Source organism: Grus americana, chromosome 1, assembly GCF_028858705.1.
Source record: "Grus americana isolate bGruAme1 chromosome 1, bGruAme1.mat, whole genome shotgun sequence".
In the NCBI taxonomy this organism is placed as follows: domain Eukaryota; kingdom Metazoa; phylum Chordata; class Aves; order Gruiformes; family Gruidae; genus Grus; species Grus americana.
The window spans coordinates 86170413-86191851 of record NC_072852.1 but is presented as its reverse complement, the minus strand read 5'-3'; the positions used below and the strand labels follow the sequence as shown (position 1 = coordinate 86191851).

At 41.3% G+C, this 21439-nt stretch overlaps 1 protein-coding gene across 11 annotated transcripts in view; it reads right to left on the bottom strand.

The window, feature by feature from the left end:
* Positions 1 to 19916, bottom strand: part of LOC129197620 (ephrin type-B receptor 5) — an 81508-nt gene extending 61592 nt beyond the window's left edge. For 2 of the 11 annotated variants that reach the window (XM_054806324.1, XM_054806304.1), the window contains exon 1: positions 524 to 11251. In XM_054806324.1, the coding sequence (XP_054662299.1) occupies positions 524 to 617 (94 nt within the window). In that variant the 5' untranslated portion in view covers positions 618 to 11251. Of the gene's footprint in view, positions 1 to 523; positions 11252 to 12703; positions 12847 to 15784; positions 15870 to 17900; positions 18288 to 18378; positions 18764 to 19895 lie in introns of those variants that run through there. The other 9 variants (XM_054806260.1, XM_054806296.1, XM_054806274.1 and 6 more) reach the window with 9 other exon arrangements.
* Positions 19917 to 21439: the final 1523 nt, after the last annotated feature.

The window sequence follows — 21439 nt, the reverse complement described above, 5'->3', positions numbered from 1 at the left end:
GTCTTCACTGCTCTCTCCCTCCTCCCCTCTGCTGGCTCAACACAAACTGCCTCTTCTTGTTAATGCAGAGCATTTTCTCCATGTCTATTACATGAGGCAAGTTATTCAGATGGCAGAGACAACAATTCCTGATTTCAGTCCTGCCTTGTAGAATAGCATAAACATCAAGACCTTGTTTCACAAAACAAACATAGTGCAAGAACAGGAACACAAGAATCAAATACATGCAAAGCAGTAACAAGGAGCTTATTCCTGGGGCAAAATATTTATTCTTTGAGACTGTCACTTCTGAGATAGCTAATAAAATGTTCATTAACGGTGCTTCATAAGAGGGTTTGCCTGTCCCACTAGAAACAATACTTGTATCTTTTTACAACTCATGAAACAGTGATCAACCATCAAACAGAAAGATGTGCTCAATGCTCATCTGGACTAGGATAAGCATACTGCAGAGCACACTTTTTTTTTTTCTCTCTAGAGAAAATTTTGTTAAGCTGTTGCATTATATAAAATCTGTTCTTACCTTCTAGTGAGGTGACTAGATGAAAGAAGCAGCCCATCCAGAGCCAACCCATTCCTGCCACTCTTCTTGCACTGATGCCAGCTCTAGAATCCATGAAGGTTCTCTGTAGACACCACCATCTCCAAAAAACACACACCACTCCCTTGAAATGGTCAGAGATTTCTTGGAGTGTTTTTATAACTTCCGCAATCAAAGCACAGAAGCCTTCTCACAGAAATACTGCTTAAGAAAAGACAGAAGGTAGAAACAGAAATCAGGTCACAATAATACAGAACTGGCAGTTTTTATACACCCACGCCATCATTTACTACTTCTGAGATACAGGTGAAAAAGAGTAGCACAGGCCCAGTATTTACCATATACGCACACCTCCCACCCTTCAGGACTTCGGTCCCAGTTGTTTCGTACACTGACAGTACACACAGATTTTTAGACATTCATGGCGTCAGTGAGAGTGGCGTTCACAGAGCAATGTTAATCTGTCCCACAATATAGGCTGTAAAGTCCTGATCCTTTGCATCTTTGGCAACATCCCTTGGAATGCCTCCATTCCACTTCCCCTGTATGCTTTATAAATTCTGTCTCTTATAATTACACTTTGCTTTTTCAGGACTCTGCAGGGGAGTAGCCATGACAGGAGAGTTTTCACCATTTATGACAATACAAATCTGCATTGCTGACACACTTGTAACTGTATTTCAGATGCAGGCCATTGTCCCTTTAAGTGTATGACCGTACAACACTATTGAAGCTGGACAGTATTTTTCCCATTAATAGGTTGTAGGTGAGGAACCAAATGTTGTGATATTTAAGGTCAAACAGAGCATGCATTACAGCCATGAAAAGCACACAAGTCCAAATTTATTATCTTAAGTGGGAAAAAAATCCAAACAAAACCAAACGATACTCCATCACCACCATTAAGGCTTATCTCACAGTCAGGGAGCAGCATGTAGCCTAATCCAGCGTTGCATTAGATCAATCCAGCACAATAATTTTGCTAAGCAAGGTACTTCTGGCTCCATCTGCCGAATTCTCAGCTTACCAGAGAAATATCATGGTAATATGTAGGTTACATGCAGAAAGCCAGTATGTTTTGTTTCTTTAGTTGCTGTTTGCACAGAGCATCGAAAACACTTCAATGTCTTCAGTGAGACAGTGAAGCGTAGCTAAGGAGAAAGAAAAATGTCTTGGGCTATATAGAGAAATGGCTCAATAACTTGGCTGAAATAGGGGAGAGGAGAGTTGTAATTAAAAGGAGCAGCCTCACTGCAATTATCTAAAAACCTAGCAATGGGAGACTTGAGCAAGTTCTGTGTCGCAGAGAAAAAAGTAGCCTGGGGACTATGAGAAAAGGCAATGGAGTGCAATGGAGTGTAATTTGACTTGCTTTACTAAGAGGGGGGGAAATTACGGGACAGGACGGAATAGTTCTGTCTTACACTGCCCCTAATGAGAATGAAGAGCACCAAACACAGATGAACCAAAAGCACCCTGGGCATCACTAAAATGTAAGGAAACTGAAGGGACCTCAGGAAGAAGCAAAAACTTTGATGATTTATGAGGAAAGAGAAAAATAAAATCAGTTAAATACAACTGAGAAAAAGTGAAGATTAAATGGGAGGAAGGCTATAATACAGGTACTGCATATTAGTTTATAAAGCATGTGGACACCACAGAAGAAAAACACCACTGGATGTAACTGTAAAAAGGAGAAAATACCAGGATGAATGATCAGAATATGCTTCTTTACAGAAAGAACTATACAAGCACATAGCAGTGTTCTCCAGAACAGGGCTGAAGACTGCTGCCTGAGCCACCAAAAGCAAGACTGGATACACCAGAATGAAGCCTGCATGACTACTCTACATGGAGACATAAATACTCAGAATTTATACTGCCAGCCAATCTATAACATTGTAACATCTGAGAGACATTTTTTTAGGCCAGCCAACTCCTGAGAGATGGGGACTTTTAAACATTCATTTTGAAGGCAAATAAATGCAGAAATAGAGGTCAAATAAACTGAAGAAAACTTTCATTTCAGTCAATGGGACTGCATTCATTTAAAGAAGGTTTCAAAATAGCCCTTCGACCTTCTCAATGTCACATAACTTACGAGTGGCAAAGCAGGAAACAGAACCCAAATGTGCTCTGGCTGCTGGATCTCAGGCCAAAGTCTTGAAATTACTAGGTAATATGTAAGAAGGAAATCAGTTTGCTACCACAAAACAGATAGAACTAAAAAGCCCTGCTACCAAGCAGCAGACACAAAATAATTTCTGGCTCCAAGGAAACCAATTGTTCTTCCTCCCTACCTGCACATCTCTCTTACAACATCTGTTCAGCTTACCCTGGCAGACCCTCTATCCCAGCAACGTTGCACTGTTCCTCATGAGACATCATGCAGCCTTCGTCTGGATTAGAATGGAAAATTATTTTTCCCTGAGATAAATTGTGGCTTAATGAAAAAGCTGGTTCTGATTTAGCAGTTAAAAAAGGTAAAGCTGTCATTTTTTTTGATTCTGCCTCTTCCACACCTCAATGAAAAATGCTTACTCCACAATGAAGGATAGAGGAGAACATGATGGAAGCATTTAAGGGAGAGTAGGAGGGAAGCACCAGCCTCCCTGAATTAAAGAGTACCAAGTCTCTAAACGGCTAACCACTGCCCTGCCCTTCCCCCCAGCAGTTGGTGTGTGCAGAATTTGACTACACCCAAAGACACTCATCCTTCATTCTTCAGTTCTCCAAGTATTTCTTCCCTACACCAAACTACTTAAACAGAAACCTCAAACCATCCCAACTTTTAAACCACCCTCTTCTCTTGCCCACACAAGCACCTTTCCATGGCCTTCTCAGCTTGTTACTTCTCCCAAAAGCGCTTTCAGACAGGTTAGCTCTCCTTGCTACAGAATCCACTATCCCCCATCCTCCTGCAAATCCAACTGCAAAGTAATACACTTTCCCTGCATACAATTTTTCAACAAACATCCTTAAACAACCATCTTCTCTCTCTTCCAGCTACATAGAACTTGCCACCCATGTACCAGCTGTCAATCCTTCTTATGCAAACCCTTCCACAAAGGAATCTAGTGGAAGATCTCCAACTCCTTGGAAGTCCTGAAAATCATCAAGCATCTGAAAAGTGTGGCAGTTCCTGAGGATTCAAATGGCTTTTAATGATTCAGTCCTACAAAACAGTGAAGATCCCACACAGTCAGAAAAGACCAGTTATATATTGCCTTTTCTTTAGTACCAAGCTCCAAGAGACAGGAGATGGAAGTCTCCAGGTTATTTGCTTGTTATTCACCAATGCTATCATGATTGTTTACTTTGGCACCATCACTGTGGTATGTGGATTACCAAAATTTAATTATGTTCAAGATGCCAGTAAGAGAGATGAATACAATCATCACCAGTATTTTCAAGAATCCTGGTTTCTTAGCTGAACAACCAGCAAGGGAGAAGAGTTCTTCAGGAAGCATGTCAAGGCGAGTTTTGAACATCTCCAAGGATGGAGATTCCTCAGCTTCTTTGGGCATCTGTTCCAGTGCTGAACCACTATTGGGGATTTTTTTTTCTTCCTTATATGTGGTCAGGATCTCCTTTGCTCTCTTCTGTTGTATATCTCAACAGAAGAGAATCAGTTCTTGCCCAGCATCTCAAAGCTTCTTCTACACAAGACTGCAAACACAAACCACTTCAGCTGGAAAGCCTTGAATGTGAAATAAAGTATGCCTGGCTTAACTGGCACTGTGTACAGCCTGTTTCTTCCCAACAGACAGAGCCAGTGCTGTAATTTCTCACTTTTTCTGAGCTCAGCCTTGAAGTGGGAACATTTTAGTACAGTCTCCAGGCAAATGATGCTTAGTGCTACAGAAAACATAGTGATAGTACTCTCATATGTACTAGGATAACTGACACTTGTACAGGCCTGTGCTTGTGACATTTCTGTCACAAAGGGGGCTGCTGTGTGCCCATCCTGTATCTAAACTGTGGCAAACATGAAGTATTTCATGCAGTTAGTATCTCTGCAGCAGTTTCCTTACACAAATAAAGGATTTCCTCAAAGTTCAAGCACTGTCAATGACCACACCTGAAGAGCCACAGAGCACCAGTGTTGCTAAATGGGGCAGCACTGATTCAAAATTCTCTTCTTCAGTGCATGTGTTTTATTAGAAGGGAAGTAGATTTGCTCCTAGGTTTGTGTAGTCACTTATTTTAGAGTATCCCAATGGCATATGTCTTGAGTCTTGATGGAATTGGTCATGCACATGACAAACCTAAGAGGGATCTCCTTAGAATGGACTGGTTTTTTTCTTCTGGGTTTGCCTGGCATTCTGAGACTGATAAAGAACAGTGACAACTAGAAAAACTGTATTAATCCTTTGCTGGCCACAGGTTCTGCTGGACCTAAGAAAACTCCTTGTTTGCTTATCCTTTTGATTCCACCCATAAATCTTTAGACAGACATTTGCTGAAGCATGTTCTAGCTTAGTATGTAGACAGTATGTAGCCACAGATCGGAAAGCAATGCACATTGACCCTATTACCCTCTGACAGATACTACCTGCAGAACCTGACATCAAAGAACAGTTAAGCATTCATCTGAACCATGCACCTGTCTGGGTTCTGCAGGAGGAATTCAGGCATGCTTTTAGGATTAAGAAAAAAAGCTAGTATTGTTCAGGCACTGCACAAGTCTCCTGGAGAAAAGATGAGGGCCTGACAGGTTCTTCCTCTCCATGAATGGAATATAGCTGTTTCTTTGAGTTCTGTGAAATTAGAGCAAACTAGAGGCAGCAAGAGGAACTATTAGTCCCATAGCCCCCAATTCCTACAGGAGACCTAAGGTCAGATCCAATATTCTATTCCCTAAAAGCTGACCACTGCAGAGAGGATGCTCCATCCTGCACTACTCTCTAGAAATCCCAACTCTAATATTGGTCCAAATATCTCATTCCCGGGAGACATGGAGGCACATGGAAACAATGGGGCTGCCTGCACAATATAAAAATTGTCAGTTCTTAATCAAGAGTTCCTGACAGCCTTCCTTATTGGAAGAACACTTCTTCTGTTTTTGAATGTCCAGTCAAGAGAATAAGAATTCTTCATGCTTTAGTGCAAACTACATTTCAAAACACAAGAAAGAACACTGAAGCAGATCAACATCCATCTAATCCAAGTTTTCTCTGTGTCTCCAGTGCCAGGAAGAGGTGCTTTTCAGAGACAGCTTGCAAGCCTGGCCTCTACATAGTCCACTCTCCTACTGTTCCTCCAGTATCCACAAATACAATACCAGTGTTGCCAGAGAGTATACCTGAATCCAATCCCTTTAGTATCTCTTTATGAATTTACCTAATCCCTGTTTTGAACTTGCAATAGTTTTGAAAATATATCTATCCCTCTGCAACACAGTACTTTCATGTATTTTAAATTGTTTCACTAATAGAAGCTCAAATCATAGCAATGCCAGATTTTTACTCTTTCTATTCTTCTTATCTGTTCCAAGAACTTTTCAAAATCATCTTGTTTCCTCCCACTGGAACAATGCTTCTTCCTCCTTCACTGTGAACTGACTCCTCTAGGCCTATTTCACAGTAGAAATCATTATATGAGTATAGCTTGCCTCTGCTACACTTGATTCAACAGATTTCCCTCATATTTGTCGTACTTCTTCCTCACTTCCTCATCTAGATGCAAAACAAATGCACCTCAAAAATTCTTCAGGGCAGAGAAAGTCCTGTACCTTTGCAGGCAGTCTTTCCTCCTCTTGCACATTTTGCACTGTGACTTATAAAAGTCATAACTTAATATTAACTCTCAGTGAAAAGCATCAAAAAGATAAATGAGCACATCTGGAAGAGTCAATAAACTACTATTCCAATTAATTTGTGCTGCACACTGATACATCACATTTAGGTAGAGTACAAAAAGTGGAATACTTCTCATTCATGATAAATAGGGAACCACGATAATGTTACGCATCAAGCAAAAGGCCTTCCCCCCTCCCCTCAGTTCTCTCCTACTATAATTGCTCCTTTGCCACTGAGATGCCCTTGCAGCTACAGTCACACATCTCACTAGGATAAAGCTCACAATGCTTTGTGAAAAGCTGTCACTCAATGCCTGTGCAACACTTTGAGCATGACATAATACTGCCTACCTTCTTTCTTAGACAATAATTACAATAACTGCTATTCACAGAAATCTTTCTACAGGAAGTAAACGGGGGGAGAGCAACACATAATTTATTGCCCAGGGTTTTAATATTATGAAGTTAATGTGGTTTTCTTCAAAAAAAATATCACTAGGGCACATATAGCAGCACAGATAAATGTTTAACTAAATATATAAATCATTTCAATACTCGCTTTTATCCTCTGTTACTATTTGAGATAATTTTGAATGACTCCAAAATACTTTAAAAATATCTGAAGGGAGAGTGGAATTTGTAACAAAGCCTTGTAGGTTTTTATGGTCCATTCAGTTTTTTAATTTAATTTTGAGATAAAGGCCCTAGAGGCTAATGTATAACTAAGCTTAAAGGAATTCTTCCTCAACAACGTACTTCATAAAAGATTTCCTCTAGCTGGCTTGATCATTTGTTTCTCACAGATTATCTAACTATGGTTGTGTCTGTGTCTTTTGGGATTCTTTCAGTTTACAACGACAATCCAAAGGTTGATTTTGAATGCTCTCCAAAGAAAAGATTTCCTTGTTTACCATGGAAATACCAGGAGTCTTGAAGCTGATCTTCCATGCTCTGATTATATATTTTCTAGTGGGATCTGACTGAAGAACTTCCCTTCTTAAAGGGAAAAGATGCTTATTTTCATTAATTTTTATTAAGCACTTGAGGCTCAGATAGGGTGCCCAAATTAGAAGCATAATCACTCAAGCAACCTCTACAGCCAGTGGACTGAGCAGAATCATCTTCAGTAGTTACCTAAGTTCTGCATTAATTAAAAAAGGGAGCTATGGACAGCTAAACAGCCCCCTCCAGGTGACCCCTTAGGTGCAACCCAAAGGTATCTGGGGAGATTCTGAGACACTGTGCTGTCTTCCAACCCACACAGGTGGCCACATGAGCATTTCTTTAGATAACTGCTGTGCTTTCCTTCTCTGCCATGACATATATACTTGGCTAGAGAAGCCTCACAGCTTTGCTTGTGACTCTAGTTTGTCTTCCTAACCAATATGCATTCATCGCTGCCCCATGTTTCCGCAGACTCTCTCAATGCTTCCTCATTATGCTTCTGCTATGCCTAACAAGATGAACGCTGAGATCTTGAAACTATTGTAATTTAAAAAAAAAATAATTAAAGATAGATCCTTTCTGCCACCTGCTTATTAGGTACTTGAATTACATGCATACTGAGTACAACAAAGCTCCTGATAAAATGTCTTCCTATCTCACAAGATTCGACTTAATTGACAATTTTTATAGCGATTTGTGTACTTTTCAAAGAAACATTGGTAATTATACTCAGGTTTCTAACATTAACATCTGGAAGCAAAATCCCAACTCTAGAATATTAATAAAGTTATAGAATGAAAAATGTGAAGAAATGCATTGTTGTGTATGTTATCCATCACTTGCCTGATAGAAACTCTCCTAAAAATAATAGGAATTAGAGTGATACAGAAATTACTCCCTTTGAATTTTCATACAAAGGAGACTGCAGAAAGCAAAGGGAGAAAAAAGAATCAGTAGCTCCCCATCACATTTGACATCTTTGATGGAAAGAGAAGATAAGAGCTGTAGCTACTGTATATGGTTTCACTGTGCAAGAGTACAGTGAAATTTTACTCTAAGTCTACTCTAATTTCTCAGGAAACTCTTCAGTACAACTGTGTACAGACCTTTGCAATGCACTTTTATCTATGTGGAAATAAATATGATGTTTTCAACTTCAAGTATAATTTACGTTTAACAAATATACTTTTATCTGTACAAAAGGAAGACATAAGGCTTCAGAGAGGAAAAAAATAGGTAATTTACAAGCTCTAGGGCACAGCAACAAACCTTTCTTGAGCACTGTGTCAAAGGTTGTATTTCCAAAATTCTAAGCACAGAATTTTATGTTTAGGGGGTTCAACTTCAGTAGCCACATTATTAACTTATAGGTGAAAAAAATTTGTGGTAGAAAAAATTCTTTGAAAATTGACATTTCCTTCTCCAGTACAACTGGCAATAGCTAAGTAAATGCTTCAAATTTCACAGTAATTTTATGATAGAACAAGTTTGAAAACAAGGAAGAAGATTCATACTGTTTTGGCATTAAAAAAGGGAACGGAAATAAAACTTTTTCACAAACAGTACTTAAACAAAGGACATCTGATGTAAAGAATGTGTCCCTAAATTCACATTCTCATCTACTCAGCAATGCTGATCTTGCTTCTTTCTCATCTGAAATCAAGGTTTTATTATATACCAAGTTCTGATTGTTGATGGATGGAAGATAAAGAGGACAAGCATAGTGTTACCAATGGCCAGGCAAGCAATGCCACAAATCAGACAAATAACCTTGACATTTGCTGACCATGTCTGTGACAGCATCTGCAAATCTGCATAGACAAACCAAGCACAGAGCTGCAAAAGGGACTTAAAGGCACTGTCAGGGTGCTGGAAAAGAAATCAAGAGCCTGAAGGGTTGGGTGGGGGGGGAAGTGAGAGTGGCTTACAAAAGTAAGATATAGATAAGCCTAAGAAGAGGGACATTTATACTAATGCTGTTTCCCATTGTAAATTAAAAATGTAGCCTTACATGCCATGTCTAGAAATATATGAACCAAGATTTATCTACAAACACTGAAAACATACAATGGGGGGCAAAAACCAAACCAAGAATACTTTTCTTAAACTGCTCTTTGTGGACAAAAGTTTGCAAAGCCCTTTAGTAAGGATTAAGATTTTCTTCAGCTGCAGTAAAGAATCTTAATTTTTTGTAAAAATATACTTACTGTCTTCATCTCTAATTTTGCTTTTGACTATATTACGGTTTTACAGTAAGGAATATTTAGCATAAGCAGAAAATGGGAATTCCCTGCATTTTGCAATTGCCTTTCATTTCATGAAAGAAACTGACATTTCAAAATAGACTACAGAAAGAACTAATAATATTAAAAGATCTTCATTTAAGTGCTGCTCTTTCTATTAACCTCCTTTTTGGCTCCAAGGAGGCAACTTGTGTTTTCACTGAATGTGTTTCATGATTTAAGAGTTAATTATAACTACTTTCTTCCATTTTAATCAGTTTCACAGCATTTGGCTGTCATAGAGCTTGGTTCTCAAATTGTTGGCAGCATGCATTTGCGGATGGAGGCTACTTTTATTTTTATAACTATTTAATTATTAGCATTATTTACCATCATTGTTTTTATTCCTGTGAAGAGAAGCAAAGAAAGAATGCTTCTTTGTAAAACAAGGCAGAAAAGCACTGAAGCATAATCACTTTACTGACTTGTTAAGTGCCCTGATCTTGCTGTCCAAACCTCCTGCCCCAGCCCCACTCCATGCAGTTGACTACCAGCTAGCTTCCATCCAATTATACTGCCACACCTATTGCAAATATCAGGTTTTGAGTTCATAAGGTTGCCCTAACAGAGGGCTGTAACATAAGATATTCCCTGAATGGAAATAGGGAAAAAAAATTATGTTAGGTCAAGCTGATTCCCTTAAATTTTGCTGACTGCACCAACAGGCTATACAACACAGCTTTAGCTCCAGCATGTAAATTAGAGCGTTTGATGTGGAAATACATGCACAAAACTAGGAAGCTAAGACAGAGAGAGAAAACGGGTCAGAGAAGAGTTCTACCACACAGTTTTCATCTTTATATGACCACTGTTTGCCTAGATGGGAATTCTGTCTGTTCCACCATTACTTTGAGCCTCATGTTCCCATTAGGCACTAAAACACTACAAAATCCTGCACTGCACTAATCATACTCCACAGAACTGCAAACCAACACTAACTAAATGGTGTATAACCATTTTTGCAGGAGGGGTTACTGTACTGTGCAGTAACAAGCAACTAGGTAGCTATCTTGGTAGCAACCTCTCAAGGAACAGAACACAGAGACAGGAACTATGAGACCTAGAACTTATTCTGGGAAAACTGGGAAAATACATGATTTCTTGAGTTTTGCTCTCTTCAGTTCCAGTCTCCAAATTCATAATCTTCATTCAGAGTCAGTCTCCTTCCCTCATAGTACCTTGGTCTCACTGTTAAAGTGACTGAACTGAACAACAAGAACAGAGAATATAAGGGTCCTGTTCAACTTCAGAAACATCTGACTTACTCTTTAACACTAATTTTCTTCTACCTTTTGTCAACGATATATAGATATTTATTTAAAGGACAACATTAATGATTCATGCTGGTTCAAGGCTTAGACCAGGCTCTCACTTTGATTTTGGGAAACAGGCTGCCCAAAATTGGCTCTTGTCTAGGAGACAGTTGAGAAATCAATGAGGCAGAAATGGCAGCCTGAAGATGATCAAGGCTGCAAAGAAGAGAGAGATGACCTGAAAGGGAATGACTGGGTGGAACAATTAGCTGAGTTCAGTGAAGCATCATATGGAGCCCAAGTGTAGTGAAAGCAGGTTAGGGAGCCCCACCAAGAATTTGAACTTGCCACTGGCAGAGCCTGCAGAGCAGCCAATTTCATTCTCAGGTCCTTCCAGCCTCCTCCATCCTGCATTTCCAGTTCGTTGTTTCTACCCTCAGGAAACAGGAACATTATGTGCTACAAATACTTCAGCAGAACACAAAAAGTCTTAAGAGGAAAAGGGAAGGCCAAGCAGGTTACAGTAGAAAGATATTTCAGGCCCATAGCATCTCTTTCTAATGCATGTCTACATTATTTTTCGTGCCAGAGATGAAAGCAGTAACATATAAATCTCAGAGCCCACCACATCTCCTCTGTGTCCCAAAGGCTTATTTATATTTCAGTGCGCCTGCTGGGGCTCACTGCTCTTGTTACAGCCACATCCAACTTCAAAACTAAAGAATTACACTTAAAATGGAGCAAGTGCAACACACCACTTCCATTCCTTGGATACCAACCAGTCTTGGTTGTAACACGGCAGATCCAAGATACATTTTCTGTCAGGAAGGTAGTCCCTCCCTCAGTTGCTGGTGAGACTCCAATAACAGAAACTAAAAGAGGGGGATGAGCATCTTTATTTAGACAACATCTGGCCTACAGTCCCCAGTCAACTGCAGGATTTTTGTCTGTATATTCCTTTAAGCTTTCCTAGTTATATTTTTAAATGACACAAGTAATAGGGCTACCACGACTTCCTACAGTCTACTCAGATCTTTGGAAGAAAACACATCTTAATACTGAACCTGAAGTCATGTACTTTGGGCAATTTAAGCCAGTCCTTTTACTTTAGGCACATTGCCTAGGATCCTGTCAATAGTCTCCCAGGTACTACAGATACTCCAGAGCAACCCTTTTTCAGTCATCATTAAGCTAGTTCTTTTCAATAGCATGTCAAAAATTCCCTATAGTTTCCTAACCACTTCTGTTGCTCTTCACTCAGCTCCCAGTTCATCAGTGCTGTGGCAGAGTTGTTCACACAGTCAAATACAAATAGCCCATGTGCATTTGCATTAGTGCCATAAAGTCAGGGATTGTCCAATTTGAACACCACAGGTTCAGAGGCACAAGAGAAAATATAGTAGAAAACACTGGGCTGATCTGCTATGATTTGGGGAGAAAAAAAGCAAAGTCTTTTTCAAAAGAATAATCTAAAAACTAATTTAAAGTGAACTTTCTAAGGTTTTAGGGTAAGCTTCCCCTTCCCACTCTGATTTCTATCCACAGAACTCTTTATAACATGATTAGGCACAGTGCACTGGTATAGACTACCAGTCAAGAGAAGCAAGACAAGTACAACAATTCAATGAGCCTACTATTCTGATCCTTCCATTTAGAGTTGTCCAGTAGGTGTTATTTTACCAAAGACAGTAAAACCTGCTTTAGCTTAATTCTTTTAAAGAATTGAGCATTTTTATTTTTGCTGTTTCCAAAGACTGATTTGTTTTCTACACACCCTGTCACCGTACACACTCTTTTGGGGCAATTCATTAGACAGAATCAAAAGAATCTATTTAGGAAACAATTTTTAAGACATTCTCTTCAGGTAACAGGATCTACTCACTGATTTGATTTCCTTCGTTACAGGAACTTGCAGCTCTCTGAGACCATCCAGAAACACTTCTAATTCAAGACAGGTAAAATTATCCATGAGAAGCATGCAAATGTCAACACAATTCTTCCAGTCAGTGTTAGGAGGAGTTTTGACTGAAACAAGGAGCACAAGTCATGTATCATTCCCATTATGTTATTTCACCAAATGTCTTTCTGGTGCTCAGCCTGGGGCCCTGAGCAAAAAGCTGCTACAGTAAGACTCCCAAAGACAACTAATTACTCTTCAGCATCTGACTCCACACACGTGTCCCAGCAGAACACAACACCAAGACACATGCAAACTACAGGAAGTTCCCTCTGTCAAGCCTCTATCTATCTGCTAGATTTGAACAGACTGCTGTCTCAGGTTGGCACAGTTTGTTCTCAAATCATGTTGTACTACACCTTTACCGATTTCTAACGTGCTTAGATATTGGAGGAGAAGGCCACTAAGATCCTCTCTGCACTAGTAATTAAATGAACATTCTTCAACAGAACTATTCCATTCCTGATACCATAATGATGGCAGTAATAACTACTGATATGGTGGCCCCTTTATGAACAACACATGCTCCAAATGGGATTAGCAAACTCACTGAAAAGTACATATTTGCATTCCCATTGCTGCTGGCACCTGTTCAAACCCTACTGACATTAGCAAGGGAAGGGACCATCTGGGAGACAACTTCAGGCAAGCATCCCAATCCAGCTGTGCTTCCAGCAGCTTCTTCCTGGCTCAAAACCAAGAAGGAATAATTTCAAACATCTTCCTGGTGCAGAAAACATTTGAGATACTGCTTACTGGAATCAAATTGATCCTAGCTGTGAGTGAAACTTAAAATTTGGAAATTCAGTTTTATAAACAGTATGATTTGAATTTCCAAATTGAAATTATTCAAAACCTGCCCAGAAATCTCTGCAACAATATCCCTCTTGCGACATCCCACTCTCTTCTTAAAGAATAGTTAGGAAGATAAGAGAGTTCTGCCAAGGAACCCTGCTCCAATGTGTAGACATCCTCAGGATCTGAGAGAACCTGTGGTAAGGCTAAAGGCTTCCACGCAGGCATCTGTATCCTATATGCTGCCTCTGAGTTGGGCCAAACAGATTCATATCATGCGAGTGTTTTACAGTAAGTGGGAGAGAGATCAGGTCATTTAGGGAGCTTTGAAAGCTTTACAGTAACTTGAAGGAACATCAGTATGCTAAAACAGAAATAAGTTACAAAGAGTCTGTAGTCTTCAGCCTCCAGCTTCCAGGGTTTAATTACATGATTTAGACACATTGGATATTTTCCAGAGACATGGCACAGAGAAGAAAACTGCACTTGGAAACTGCAGAATCAGCAGAGGAATCATTTACTTGGCAAGCTTGGGAAAAAAACCCAACCCTGTCTGAAAATGAAGTCATGTATGTTTCAACATACATGTCTGGGCTGGTGAGAATTTCCATCCTAAGGTGAACGAAGACCTTAAGGATCCAGCCTTTGTATGTAAGGCTATGGTTTTCAGACTGGATAAGCTATGTTCTCATAATATCCAGCACCTCCTCCACTCCCAGCATAGCACTTTTTTTTTCTCCCCTTTAATGGTTGTTGTGTGCATACCTGGGCACATGTATGTATGCATGCATATGGGAGGGTGTGTGTACATGTGAAACATTTGAATAAAAATTTTCTTGACAAGCAAGCCCTGAATAGCAGAATGTACATGGACCTCTGGAAGCATGGAAAATTCAAACCAGTGACTAGAAAAGCCTGGCTTTCAAAGCTGCTTCTTTTCTCAGAAGTGGTCTCCAGAACAATCTTCAGGTAGCACTTCTGCAACAGGAGCATTAGCCTGCTCCATGGTGACTTTTTAAGAGGCAAGACAGTGTCTTCTATATAAAATATTGTGCTAGTACCTCCATAAAGTACATATTTTTAAATTTAGTTTTTTTAAAACACCACATGTATTAATAGTTGTCCTGGTTTCCAGCTGGGATAGAGTTAATTTTCACAAGAAGCTGGGAGGGGACAGGCTGGGCATCAGGCTCCAGGGATCAGCGAATTGCATTGTGTATCACCTGCTAGTAAACTGTCCTTATCCCAACCCATAAGTTTTACCTTTTTCTTCCAATTCTCCCCCCCCCATACCACCAGGGGAGGAGAGTAATTAAGTGGCCACGTGGTGCTCAGTTGCCAGCTGGGGCTAAACCATAACAATAGTACACTTAAAATAAAATAAGCAAATATGGAGAGAAGAGGGACGTCCAGTTCAAGACTTAACAGGCAGAAGCTAAATTATAAGGTTGCAAAGAGTTGGAAAACTGCTGAATTTGTGGAATTAGTACCTGGTAAAGTACGTTAACTGTATTGCAGTAAGATGATATAAAACTTCCTAACAAAATACAAATTTTTCTTTTTTTAAACAAGAAGATATAATAGTAATATAATAAATAAATATAAGAGCAATAATAGTAATATAATAAATATAATAAAGCAGGTTTTTATGAAAAAAAGTAAAAGGAAATAATGACAAAATTTTCCTCCTAAGGCTATAATCAACTTTTCTCTTCATAGAAATGAGTCTTTTAGCTTTTTGGAAAAAATCATTATACGTTTATAACTGAGAACAGTCGATCTGGAATATTCTTAACAAACGCTTTTTCATAATAGTGCTTTTTTTGAGTGATATCGACATCTGTTCTGGTGGCTAAATCACATTATAAAGATCTAGCTTGACCATACATACTGGTTTCTACTTCTTCCATCTTCTATTGTTTGTGTGTACCGTAAATATACACAATATGGCCACATAAATGAGAAATAAAAACAAACTGTGCAACCTTAAATGTGCTCTAAAAGTACTTTGCACTTATCTCTAGGGACTTTAGAAGAATCTTCTGCACAGGGACTGCTGAGGGATAATGCACTGGTAACAACAAAAAGCAGGTTTTAGGGACAGCAGACCTACAGAGGAAAGCATTCCTGAGGCCAGAGGAAAAGCATGCATAAATCTCATAACAGTGCACATATCCAGGGAAGGAGAGTTGACCACAAAGCAACTCCTACCTTACTGGAGGTACACAAGGTAGGGGGTGAGAAACCATAGTCATCTCTTACATGATTCTCTGCATATGGGACATGCAGTATCAAAGGGGAGAAGAGGAAGACATCTGCACCTGGGCACAAAGAGGAATGTACACAGTGAATTTGTATAGGCATAAAGAAGACAATTCTCAATGTACTGAGGGATCAGCTCTCTTGTCAGACACATCTGCTGGCAGCCTGTGGGGAGACCATGCTGGAGAATAAGCAGCTGCTTCCTTGGAGCCACCAGCTGCCTTTCCCCCCAAAAGCACTTACATTGTGTCATTGGTCAGCCTGCAAGTCAAATACAGAAGGCAAAGACAGTAGCAGCCTTGGGCAAAAGAAAACAGAGGTGACATCTCTCTCCTAACCCCCTCCAAAAACCAATCTTTATAAGCCAAGCTGTTCTTGCCACAGATAACAACTTGGAAGAGATGAGAACCTCAGAACAAAGCAAAAAATCATGCCTGCCTTTCGCCAGGGTTTCACTGATTAAATTAGAGAGGATACAATCCTGCTTCATACAAGCTTCAATGCCCCAAAGTAATGGTATTTCCAAGTATCAAAACACATGGCCATACAAACACTTCTGTGCAGGTCAGTGCAAGCGCAAGAAAGTCAAATAGGAGAAAACTCAGAAGACAGGAAAAAACATTTAGTGGCTAGAGGGGCACACATACATGTCAAGGAATTACAAACTGCACGTGTAATTTGGTTAAGAGGTCATACATGCAAAAGGCAGTAAAGGAAAGGATGCAATTACATGCAGTTATCTGAGGCTTGCCAAAACACTAGCAAAATAAACTGAAGTGGTGCAAGGTGTTGAAATTAGGGAATGACCTTCTAGAGAAAAAAAAGATTTTTTTTTTCAGCACAGAGATCAGCACAAAGACAAAGGATGATTGTGGATTATCTCTTCCTTTCCTGCTCCCAAAGGAACCTCAGCATTGGAATTATTTCAAACTGGGAATGAAGAGAAACCTAAAAATAGCCACTAAATCATATATTAGTGGCTTGGGGCAGGTGGATCAGCTATGACTAAAGAAGAGGTGCACCTATGTCCAGTTTCCATGTTTCTAATTAGAACCTACATAAGAAGGGACCCTCCCTTGTTCATCCCAGCTGAGGCTGCAGATCTGTCTCTGTAACAGATATGTCCGGTGGCAGCTACTCATTCCCACTGTCTTGACCTTGTTTTTTCCATTTGCCCTCTCACTCTCCTTCCTCATCAATGTGCATGACTTGATATCACTACTAATGAAGGATGCCCCTTGAGAGATTTGCTTCCCATATTTAGTCTCATATTTCTAGAACTTGTGGGGGAAGCAGGTGATATTCACTCCTCTCCTCAACCGAATGAGGGTGGTAATAGCAATTGAAACTTCAAAGCAAGTGAAATCATCTCAGTGGATCCATGAAAGGCAAATTTAAACTTACCCATCACAAGGGCCTCTCCCACATTCACAGATTTATTTAGCATAAGTAGTAGTAACTTGCATCATCTCCTTGAAAGATAGGTTAACATGGCTTTTCTCTGCCACAAGCACTCATACACCCATCTGTCCCCCACCAGAGCATTAAACAACCCCACCCACAGAGAAGGCCACAAAGCCTTCCTTCTACCGTTCCACCAGCACACATCTACCCCTCCCTTCCTACTTCAGACTTCAAAAGCAGCATTTAACTATGGCTCTTCAAGGAAATAGAGAAAACACGCATAGGAGCACACCAAACAAATCATGCACGTGTGGAAGATATCTGGGTTTGATAGTAACTTCTGTGAGCCAGTTTCTCACAGCTTTTCTCTCCTTGCCCACACACGGCACCTGACAGGAGAAGTGTGCGTGGGGGAGGGTCTTTCTGGGCCCTTCGAGTCCCAGTAACACAGCCGTTAAACAGCAAATGCCAGAAAAGGAGAAAAAACCCGCAACATTAAGAGTTTTAATCCCTTTCGGAAGTAGTACTCGTTTGTTCTGGGTCTTCCCCCCGCCCCGGATGGCAGAGACCCGAGGATCCTCGACCATGGCTCTCTTCCTTAGGTCTCTTCGGCCAGGCTCACAATGCCCTTCCCCGCCGGCCCGCTCGCCCGCCACAATACCTTTTGAAAGACTCCAGCAACACCCCCTTCACTTCCCAGCATGATTCAAGCAGTTTTCGCAGAAGCCCTTCCCGCTAGAGCCGTGCCGACCGGCCTCCCGGTATCAGAAAAGTTGGACAAAGAGCATTTTCACCGTGTAAATTACGCCATCTCAACGGGCTAACGCCAGGTCCCTCCAGCTCTGCACCCGCTGCCGCTTTGTCCCCCGACCCCCGGCACAGCCCTTGGTTCTCGATCGATGCCTTCAAAAAGTCGGATGCTTGCGAGCACTCCCGATCCTTGCGCTCTCTCCAGGCCCTTCTCTGGGAACGTTTTTTTCTCTCCTCTCCCCGCCCAAGATCCCTCTCCTACAGGAATCTCTGTTCCTCCCGCTTCCTAGAATCTGCCTTGTTCGGGCTCCTCTCCCTCCCTTTCTCTTTCCCCTCCCTCCCCTCCTCGCCGTGCCCCTCCTCCTCTCTCCAGCCCCCCTCCCCCCGACCTGCTTTCCTTTGCAGAGGCCCAGCTTAGCGCCGCAGCACGCGACGGCCGATGGGGGTGGGGGGGCTGCGAGATCCCACGCTCTTGAGGCGGCGGCAGCCACTCTTGTCACTTCCGCGGCGGTCACCATCCTTTCTCCCAGCCCCGCCGGGTCCCTCGTTCCCTGCCGCCGCGGACTCTGCTCTGCCGGCCGCTGAGGCAAGGCCGCGGGGATGGAGCGGGGCGCGGAGCCGCCCTTCTCTCGCAGCCGCTCCACTGGGCGGCACCGGATTCCGTCCCCGATTCAAGTCCTCGCTCCTCAGGCTCCTTCCCGTTTCCCTCCCCCAGCGACTTTCAGAGGGGGGTTTTCCGAGTGGGTCTTCGCTTGCCACAGCATCAGGAGCTGCCTGGCCTGTGCCTTGTCCGCCCCGCTGTCTTGCTGCGGCCGGGCTTCCTGTGGGGATGCCCGGGTGTGACTGCAGGTGTGCATCCCAGAAGGTACAGTGTGGCAGTACAGGACTAACACCATGAACTACTGATCCTTGGGCAGTCTCTCTTGACATTGTTGAAATCCATGCTGCTGTATGGCATCTGCTGTTCTGTGGCAACCTAGCTTAAAGTTAGCACATATGTGCTTACTTGTACTCCACTTCCAAATGCTGAAGATCAAATGTCACAGAGGCTAGGTAATTCCTTGATTCTAGGTACTAACAAACCTCAGCACAACCAGCAATGGCATGGATGAATCAACTGGGGTTCCTCAATTCTCCCAAAGCAGAACTCTGCTTTCAATGTAGCAACAAAAGACTGGAAGCATCCTTCTGGGTCACTCCTGTCTCCTGCTAGTGCAAGAACAAGAGTCTACCTACTCAATCTGCAAATATCACTGGGCTGAATACAGAGAAATGCTGGAGGATGAGGCATGCCGCATAGCCCTCCAATTGTACCTACAGTTCAGTGAGTTACATGGACAAGTAGCAGAAAATGAGGGTGCTGTGAGCTACAGTGCAAGCAGAGTGTGCCCGGTATGACTGAACAGAAAATAAATGAAAACTCAGTGGCTTTCAATTCACAAATACTTCTGTGATAATACAGAGCAGAATTTTGGGCTTCTACTCCCAAAGGAACTTCCTTTGGTTTAAAAGATGAGCTTCATGTTACATACAATATAAAGTGACCATGATTCCCTTCAATGTAAAACACCAGTATGCATACAAAAGCATAAATGCACATTAAACACTCCACTGCATGATAAAACGTATAAACTTCTGCTTAAAAGAAGTACTGTCAGCAGATAGTGCTACATCTCAGAGTTCAAAAAGCCAGGGCTAGTTTCCAAACAGCACAGCCTTTCCTAGCAGTTTTGTGGATATGGAGAATAACAGAAATACCTATATCTTCCCAGACAGCATAGTTTCTTTCTTAATCCTCTCTGTGGGGGTTTCCAGACACCAATTACAACAGACCTCTTTCCTTCTATCTCCCCTCCTCCCCCTTTCCCCTCCATTTGCCCCCGGCCTGATTCTAAAAGAAACCCACTTCAGGAGAAATTGCAGGCACTCAGCTCCTTTCGGAATCTGATCCTTACTCAGTTCGGTAGTAAATTTTTGCACATATGTTTTCCTTTCTTCCTCGTTTTCGTACTATGAGGAGCATCTGGCCCCTAGAAAGGAGCAGTGAGACTGTACCGTTGCACTGGTGTCGGGAAAGCAGTTAACTACCTGCTTTGTTCAATGGCTGCAGAAACACTTCCTCCCCTTTACTGTAATGGAATATTCCCCCCAAAACCTCCTCCTCCTCCTTGTGGAATGAAAGCCAAGCATGAACGAGCTGCTACTGTGAATGAGGAAGTTTGGGAAAAGTTCCTGTGCTACAGGAACGCATGCATGCACATGCAATATCCAAACCCTGTTTAAAATTTCACTGGCAAGAGGACAGCCAGTCCTTTACTAGGGATTAATTTTAAGGCAGTTTTTAAATATTCTTTCTTCAATGCTGCAGCATTTTGCAATGTATGCATTTATATATCTTCAAAAACTTTTCCAGTTTCTGAAACCTTCCTCTACTAGGCAGATTATCGTATACCATACCAGAAAAACACCCCTCTCAAAATGTAAACAATCACAGCCCAGACATGACAGAAAGAGAGAAACAAAATCTCCCCATCCCAAACTACTCATCAATCTTAAATGTCACAAAACCAGCACACCTGATGTGGCTGCATGATATATATCAGTGGTCTCCAAAGGGATGTGCAAGACAACCCCTTGGGGTGGCAGGAATAAAATACTAGAACTTCAGTAGTACGTTTATACAATTTATAAATAAATATTCATATATTGGTGGGGCGGTATGCTAAAGTATTTTACTGATAGACGTACATGATCAAAAAGTTTGGAGACCACTGATATAGACAATCATGTGCTCCAATTTACATAGACAGACATTCATTTTATAGACACAGAATTCCACACAATAATTAGTTGCAAATATTCAGACACACAAACATCTCATAATATTTAAAGCAAAAGAAGAAGGTGCAGTTATTTAAACAATGGTCAGATCAGCAAAGCATAATCCAGTTCATAAATAAACTCCTCACTGTGAGAAACATGTTAGGTCTTGAAGAGAAAAGAGTTGGAATGTGCAGGGCAGACCACACAAACCAAAGAGAAGAAAACCACCCACGAGAGAATAGCTGAGGAGGATAAAAGGGAGGAGTGAGGATAAGACAAGCGGAATAGAGTTTCAAAGGAAAAAGAGAGAAAAAGGAGGGTAAGAGTGAGAGAGGTGGGAGTCAGAGGTAGAGAAAGCAAGATACACACAGATTCACTATAAAAGACAGACAAGGAAAGAAAGGGAAGTGAAGAAGAAAGGGAGGAGCTGCGAACAGCAAATAGAATAGCAAGCAGAGAAAAGAGTAAGAAGGGTACTATTTATACATGAGAGGACATGTTTGACAAGCAGTTTCAAAGCAGAACTATTTTCAGTGGTTAAAATCTTCAAGATGATTTTTTTCAAGGGCAGATTTATGACTTCAAAAGTCTAAAATAGCACAGTTTCCTTCCCAGATTTCTGAAGAA